The sequence below is a fragment of the Alosa alosa genome, chromosome 19 (genome assembly GCF_017589495.1).
Source record: "Alosa alosa isolate M-15738 ecotype Scorff River chromosome 19, AALO_Geno_1.1, whole genome shotgun sequence".
NCBI lineage: Eukaryota > Metazoa > Chordata > Actinopteri > Clupeiformes > Clupeidae > Alosa > Alosa alosa.
Genome location: NC_063207.1, coordinates 14154304 through 14162714, shown reverse-complemented (window position 1 = coordinate 14162714; position 8411 = coordinate 14154304). Strand labels below are relative to the sequence as shown.

At 40.8% G+C, this 8411-nt stretch overlaps 1 protein-coding gene across 1 annotated transcript; it reads right to left on the bottom strand.

Annotated features, from left to right (window-relative positions):
• Nucleotides 1-1817: 1817 nt before the first annotated feature.
• Nucleotides 1818-5710, bottom strand: commd8 (COMM domain containing 8). The gene is made up of 5 exons (XM_048228062.1): nt 5587-5710; nt 3894-4046; nt 3585-3731; nt 2519-2674; nt 1818-2296 (listed from the first exon to the last, which is right to left on the bottom strand). The coding sequence occupies exons 1-5, from the start codon at nt 5635-5637 to the stop codon at nt 2276-2278; spliced, it is 528 nt and encodes a 175-aa protein (XP_048084019.1). The 5' UTR covers nt 5638-5710; the 3' UTR covers nt 1818-2275.
• Between the last annotated feature and the right edge of the window lie 2701 nt (nt 5711-8411).

Below are 8411 nucleotides of genomic sequence, written 5' to 3'. Positions count from 1 at the left end.
ACATGTACTGCCTTAGGCCTTTATGACATTTCCCCCCTGAAACATGCCATGGATTTTAACTTTAGGCTATTTTTGTCTTTTGTCACTTCTGTGTAGAACATACTGTAAGTCATAATCCATTTGTCCTCAAGACTATACAATAGGCCTGCTGGGCTTCATATAATCACATGATACACAGGCTTCACAGATACAGTAATGCCTTACCATTACAAAGTCTCAAATAGCGACATTTACCACAAGAGCATTCAGGTGTTTTTTTAGAGACACAGGTTTGAAATCCACTAAATGTCGGATTCAATTCTATTTATCCACCACATCCTGAATGCAGCACCGTTGCAAATAAAATTGTTGCAGGGCACAGAAACCCCTGATCTGGCCATTGCTTGATTGGAAGATGTTTTTCGATAATGTTTGATTCAAATGATTTCACCTTTGCAAATTACAATCAATTTCCCTCCAGTGAAATATGAAACTGTAGAGTGCTTATCCCTTACCCTAAATGAGCAATTAAATGAACAGGTGTAACTCCACACCCATCCACCTGCACACACACAGTCCTCATGGAATTTTAAGTTAGCTAAAAGATTGTAGAAAATCAAGCACACCATTCAGAACATGAAGTCTTATCCACTATCCCTACGAAAAGTGCTGAGTTGACTGATCCTCTCTCTCACCGACCTCCTTCTCCTGTTCTCCTGTCTAATTATTATCTGCCCAAAGGATTTGCCACAAGCTGTTCCCAAATGTCCCTGGCCTGTCTGAGTATCACACACCAGCTTCAGCCAAACGTGTTTTTCTGTCATCTACTCCAGTATGGTATACCATACGATACAATGAATTACAATTTGAACAATTTTAGCAAGTGACAGGCAAGCTGATTTGTTTTTCCACCATCTTAAGATTCACTTTAGAACATCCCTTACACACTGTGTGCAACTTTTCCCTGCACATTTTCACTCACCAGCTCTTCAAATGATTACACTGCCCCATCAGGTCCTCTGACCTCTGTGCACGAAGGCCCTCCAGTGGCCACTTCACGTAATTGCATGCCCTTGCATTGAGCCATAGGGACATTGGTTATTACTTGGTCATTACCGTGACGTGTGAGTATGTGCCATATGTATCATGGTATTATGATATGGCTTGTTGGAAATAATTTCATATATGACTGAATCTGTGTGTCATCGATGTACAGTAATGTATGAGTCACTAAGAAGTATGAAGTAACGTGCCCATGGCAGATGCCTCACAGCCACATATGGAACCAAAGCCTCTCTGTGTAGTTTTTCACATGACTGCCTCTTATCAAATCTGAATAAAATAAGGACTTCAATATTCTAAAATAGACCCCCTGTGAATTTCTTCATGTGCTCCGACACCTAATAATTATCATCCTTCTCTTCTAAACTTCACAGGTGGCAAAATGTTGGCTAATGTCTCTTTGTTTTGCAATCTGTTATTTAAGCGACATTGTTGCATAATGAGCTAATAAGAGCCAACCTGGGCCAGGCACACTGCTGGAGGGAGTCAGCGAGGTCCCGAGCTGTTCCTCTCAGACTCCAGTTTGGCAAGGACACAGAACCTCACGTAACCAGGAGACTAGAGCCATGCAGTTACCATAGTTACCGTGTCCTTGCAGTCTGAGGATGCAGCCAGCTGCATTGAGCTGCGTCGCAGCGTGAGCATGCGTTCGTGTGTGTGTGTGTGACCATGAGAGGTCCTTGTTGGAGCATCTTCTGTGTGAGAATATTCATCAACTCTTTTGAAATGCCAGTCGAGAGGGTGAGACGTGCCCAACAAGGAAGAGAATATTCTGATGAGGGACATTTCATTTATTATATGCTTCACAAAAAAAAAAAACATTTTTAGCAATTACAAAAACATTGAACAGGGAAAAAACACTTGAACACTTACAATTTTGTACACGTTCTCGGCACAGACATCTTTCAAACCCTCTGTATGTTTAACAAACTTTGCGCGTGCACACGTGCACGTGCACACGCGCACACACCACACACACACACACACACACACACACACACTTTCTACAATGTTCTGTTAAAACTAATTAGGTCATGAGGCTGTTGAGATCTGTCTGTCTGTGTGTTCGAGTGAGAGCCAGGGAAAGCTACTGGCTGCAGGACTGGAGGCCTGTGTTACAGTGCTGAAGCTCTCCACTGCTCTCCGGCTGGCTGCCGTCCCACGATGATGAGGTCATCCCTCCGGCCACCAGTGGGGAGATGCCTCAATTGTCATGGTGACTCACTGCAAGAGCTCACTTCAGCTGCAGTACCACCTGTGAGAATGTGGACTGAGTGAGTGAGTGTGAAGTGCCAAGTGAGCTGATGATGTGTAATTCACACATTTTGAGCCCTTACCTACAGGTATGTGTGTGTGTATGTGTGTGTGTGCATGTTCATGTGTATGTGTGTATCCTTACCCTGAATAAAGTCAATTAGTGTTATGAGTGGATAGATGATTTAAAAATGTTGTGTGTGTGTATGTGTGTGTGTCTGACCTTGTTAGCGGCCTCCATGGCACTAATGAGAGTCTGTAACTCCTCTCGGTTCATCTCTATGGTTATAGGCCGTGGTTTTCCATTCTCCTTCATGTCCAGTGTGAGGTTGAGGAGAGGTGTGTGCAGAAACGACAACTTATCACTTGATAAGGCCAGCTACGTACACACACACAAAAAGAACAATCACGCCCCTGTTATCACTTAACCTTGAAACACTCCTTATTGTACAAGCATAAGAATTAAACAATAAATCTTTTATGACAAATTTGATAGACACATCTTACTGGTGTTGTTTGAATTTCCCCTTGGGGATCAATAAAGTATATATCTGTCTATCTATCATGTATGTTGCTGAACGAAGCTATACTATAATCTTTTACTTTTATCTAAAAAACGTCTTTCTTTAGGTTGCGTACTAAAGATATTATAAGTTTTAAGAGCAGAGTGTAAGTGCTACTTTGGTGTCTACGCTGTGTGGTTACGACGGTTAAGAGTAGATGGTGTATATATATGTATATATACATATATACACATCTTTAATGCACCCCACTTTAAAGCACACACTAATCCCGGCGCAGTGAGCTGCCTGCAACAACAGCGGCGCTCGGGGAGCAGTGAGGGGTTAGGTGCCTTGCTCAAGGGCACTTCAGCCATGCCTACTGGTCTGGGTTGAACCTGCAACCCTCCGGTTACAAGTCCGAAGCGCTAACCAGTAGGCCACGGCTGCCCCTAAATATCTGATAAAGCAGGAGGAAATGCATTCTCATGAAATCTCATGAGACCTGTCTGGTCATTTTCCAGGAACTACACTATCTCTCTTAGTGCTAGTGGGGCGGTGGTAGTGTAGCGGTTAAAGAACTGGGCTAGCGTGCAGTAAGGCACTTAACCCCAAGTTGCTCCGGGGACAATGTAATCCCTTGTAATATAGTTGACATATGTAAGTCGTCAGCCAAATGTAATGTAATAATAATAATAATAATAATAATAAATGTAATAATAGTGTATGTGTGTATGTATATAATTTGCATGTGTGTGCATGTCTGTATATGCACACTGCATCCATTACTTTCATTTGCCAGTCAAAGTCCTGGAGTTGGGTGCTGGAGATGGCATTGGTTCTTTCCACAAGAGCCTGCTGGATCTCCTCCTGCCTGCTCTTCACACACTGCGAGATGCACTCTGCGTGGGACGCCTCCAACACCGAGAGCAGTTCCTGAGTTGCCACACACACACACACACACACACATATTGATAATCTGTCTCACAGTAAATCAAACACAACCCATATAGAGACATTATCATGTAACAACACAGTCCTCCTGCAGACACCTAGACAGGTGTCACTCACGAGTGACGTGGCTCTAGCAGTGCCTACCGTGTCTGAACACTTCTTCCCCACGATCACCCTGAAGACGGAGGAGAGGGCCTCCAGTAGCTCAGACCATTCCGTCAGAGTCCACTGGTCACCATAGTCCGATCTCTTCGGATAGCCCCTTCCACACAGGCCATCCACCACTCGATGCAAAAACTAGAAAAGGGAAAGAAAATGTTGGTGCTTGAGTGTTTCTGAGTTTGCTACAAATTGAAATGGTAGGCTGGTAAAATCAGGTAAAAAAACAAGTCAGACTTAAGTTTTTTTGTGATTGTGAAGTAGATGTCAAAGGCTCACTTTTAAAAGCAAATCTGTAGCCATGGAGGTGACATGGGGGTTACAATGTGCATAGTCTAGAGAAATACGCCTGGATTCAGGGGAAAATAGGGCGGAGGGAATGTCTTTGATTTCGAACAAAGCTTTTTTCAATAGCCAATCGCGGAGAGGTGGCAGACCTTGTGTTTGCCTTTGTAGCCATCTCTGGTTAGCCTTTGCTTAGGCAAATGAGACATAACTTCTGCAGAGGTTTAAAGCAACTGTTGTTACGAACTTCAATTTCTTCAAAAATTGACTCTAAACATGCTTCAATTACGTTTGTTTCGGCAGCCATTTCGCGCACTGGCTTCATTAGGAACTTTTGCCCATGAACACAAAGGAAGTGAGATCAGTGGGCATCTCTGAAAGAAAAACATTAAAAAAATATTTGTATATTCCCACAAGGTGTTTGGGCGCTCTGAAAATGATAACCAAAATGATTTTTCAGACTTGTGAGGTCTGCTGTTCAGACCCAGAAGGGATTTATTTTCTGTTCATTGCTTTTTGTGAGAGTGTTTCTACTTATCTCAGTAAGGAAAATAAATCAAGAGCATATGTTGAGTACAAATATGTCTTCTGAAGGCCTAAACAGAGCCCAGCCAAAAACTCTAATAAATTTTGATCAACTTTGAGGGACAACTATGACCATGCAGGATCATCCAGACCAAGCGTGACGATTTTGCTTATTTATGTACCAGCAAGCAAAATTTGAGCCTCCTACATGGATTAGTTATTGCGCTGTGGGCTTGTGAACTTTGACAAAACAAATCGACACCCCCCTCCCCCTGTAAAATAGGCTGTATCTTGGAAAGTATAGATTTTACATAAGAGTAATTTTACAGTGTGTCTCCAGGATAACATAGGTACACCTGGTAATTTTTTCAGAATTTTTTGAGACGTAAGTGCGTGGGCCCTGGTTCAATTGACGTGGAATGACCCATCTCTATTCACATTGTGTGACATGGTATCGGAAAATAATACCATGACATGAAATGAGTTATGACAGATGCCGCGTAAACACCTTCTGGCCCATTCATAGATGAAAGAAAATCACCACATTCCATAGTGCATTTTAATTTTGGTCGCTATTCCATAGGCTACTCAATAAGATGAGAGGTTGAGGTAGGCTAAATGATCACCAAGCCACCAACGAGACAAGTTAGTTATACTAACATCAATATACGTTGTACAAAAATAAAAAATCGTTGTAAAACAGTTAGCCAAACAACATCAAGTGTTTAGGAGCGTGCGTTTTCGACGCAGATGGTGCATGAAGTTCTGTTGATGCGTGCAGTCAAGGCTAGTCTACTATATAAATCGTGCTATTGTCGCAAATTCACGAATGATTTATAAGTATTAACGCAAATAAAGCAGAACTTACTTTTAGACATTCAGCAGCTGGTATTTTATTCAGTAACTGTAGCGTAGACATTTCGTCTCATTTTCTGTAGCCTACTTCCGCATGGTCAGCTGACAGTCACATGACCTTAACTCGTTCTTTTTTTACATACCTTCTTTTTTTTACATACCTCCAAATTACGCAGTGCCAGTGAGAGCCGACAAAACATTTAAGTAGTATTTTACTTTTGAAATAGACTAGAATACAATAGAGCTGCTAAAAGTATAATCTATGTCAGGAAGCGAAAAAATAGCCCACTGCTGCCACTTATAGCTACAATTTTTCTGAACGCATGGAACTTAACACTATGTAACATTATATTACACACTTATTATGGTGGTGTTCAACACATTAAGGCGCTTCACCAAAAACACTGCAGCAAGAAGGGGAAACAACCGTAGTAGGCTACATTTTAGAGAAAAAAAAGAGATGAACTAGTTGCTATGGTCTGCGTAAGGGACCGTCTGCAACTAGGCTAACAGGTTGTTCCCTTTTTGACTTGCCTTCTTTTTGCCATTTGAAAGACAGCAGACACTGCACAAGTGGCACTACACACACACACACAGTTAGCGTGCCTCTACACACACACACACACAGTTAGCACCATAAGAAGTAAAAAAAGTAAATTAAAGTCATATTTATTTATTAATGAGTACCATATAAACAATGGAGTGCAAACAATGGTACCTACTCCTTGTATGCATCCTCCTGGGTTTATTGAATGAAGATCAGCTTCTGATTCTGATTACAAGAGTTTCTGAGTGATTGGAGCGAGAGTTGAAGGATCTTTACTGTTGAAATTAAGTTATATAACTTGTTGTGGGATGTCAGTCAGTGACTTCCACAGTCTCTCTGTCACACACACACACACACACACACACACACACACATGCATGCACATAGGTGTGCACACTTGCACTCTTTCTCTCTCTCTGTCTCTCTCTCTCTCTCACACACACACACACACACACACACAGGCACAGCCACACACACAAACATACACAGACTTAAACTTGATCTTAAAGTACTTAAGCAGTTCTGATTTTTCATGTTGTCTTGAATTGTTAACAACTGATTGAGTTACAAAGGGGAGAACAGACTTGATGCCTACAAAGAGTTACAGGATAAGGGCATGGAGAAAACATGAGAAATGTGTTTTATTTTCTTTGCATGGTAGGTGGTAATGGTGATCATACCATGTACTGCTATTTAGTTGTACAAGATTTTACACATCATATGTAGGCCTATGTCTTTCATGCTGCAGGGCGAGATGATGAATTGTGGAACAGGAGGCTAAGACCATGCAAAAATGGAGGAAACAGAGTATTTTCAAGGAGGAAGGTAATGGACAGGCAAGAGAGTTGAGAAAATGGAGGATGGGAGAGGAGGACAGAGGCAGAAGACCGATACGGCCATACAGAAGGCAGAGAGAAAGACAGAGATGGCAATGAAGCAGGAGTAAAATGATCAAGAAATGAACAGAAATCATCCAGGAGGTGGCAGAAACAGATAAGATACTGTGCTAGTTGGAGATTCTTAACCAGGACAAGAGAGAGCACATGATATGGGCAGAGAGAAGATATTGCATGTGAGTCATTCCATGTCAAATCAGACAAAATCTAGAACAATGGTTGCTGTAACCGTCTCAGATTTTGCTCATAGTTTGTCTACCTAATGTTTAGGTCACAAAACTAAGACCTGTAAAATATATAAATAAATATAATATATAAAATAATATAATAAATAAATATTTTTGTTCAATTCTAATGTTTTCATACATTTTTTCACTCTTTTTCACTCAAACTGGTGATATTGAGGGTCTTGTAAACTCAGTTTTGTATCCCCAATCATTATTTTGTCTGCAAATGCTTTATTAATGTCTAAAATCTTCAAACCTATTATGTGGAGAGTTCAAATATTGGTAGGCCTTACAGCATTAATGAAACATAGTATTTTGAGAAAAAAATAATGATTGCCAAATGTGTCCAAAAACAAGCTTTTACTACCCTTAATGTCACACATTTTGCACTTTTTTCCAAATATGCCGTACAAACTTTTAATGTTCAGTCATACTGAGAATGTGGAAGGTATCTTCCACCCTACAAAGTTTGGGCTGCTTATGAATAATACTTTTCATTATATTAATGCCCAAACATTGCTTACCAGACAATGTGATTTTCAGGCTGTAAAACTGAAGTAATTTCAGAGGCTGAAAATAATATGACGACATAGGATTTGAACAGAAATATTTTACAGGCCTTGGTTTGGAACCCCTTCTTGATACATACAAGGTTTGAACAAAATCTGAGAAGGTGCAGCAACAACCTTATGATTTAACACGGAATGACCCATTTGTCATTGTCATTACATGTGTCATTGCTGTCACAGGTAGCTTGCCCTTCTCTTTTTTTGCCATCTCATGATTGGGACGCTTTCAACTATAGCACTTTAAGGGTGTAGGCTTTGTGTTAACTTTGAAATCATTGGTCACATTCAGCCTAACCATTCACATTGACCAGGGATTCCTAGGTTACTTCCTACTTCACCTAACCTTTATAAACTGATAATAAACTGCATTGGCAGTCAGGAAACAATGTATGTAGACCTAGCTTTGTTGTACATAAATGTACACATTTTACCGACTTTTTGGAATTTTTTGACCCGTCACCCTTTGTGCTGAAGGAAAAGTTAGTGGTGCCAGACTACTATCTCAGTGAAATGAAAATGAAGTTGATTATAATAGGCGTCGCCAGGCTAATAAATAGGTCCAGTATCATCAGAATGTAGGGATTCCAACATTGTATTAG

Bases quoted from the DNA above. Each gene is read 5' to 3' on its own strand.
- commd8 (XM_048228062.1), bottom strand. From the start codon at position 5,637: ATGTCTACGCTACAGTTACTGAATAAAATACCAGCTGCTGAATGTCTA. The intron at 3,732-3,893 runs GTAGGCACTGCT...GTGGCAACTCAG, and splicing joins GGAAGAAGTGTTCAGACACG to GAACTGCTCTCGGTGTTGGA. The intron at 2,297-2,518 runs GTCAGACACACA...ACATTCTCACAG, and splicing joins CCATGGAGGCCGCTAACAAG to GTGGTACTGCAGCTGAAGTG.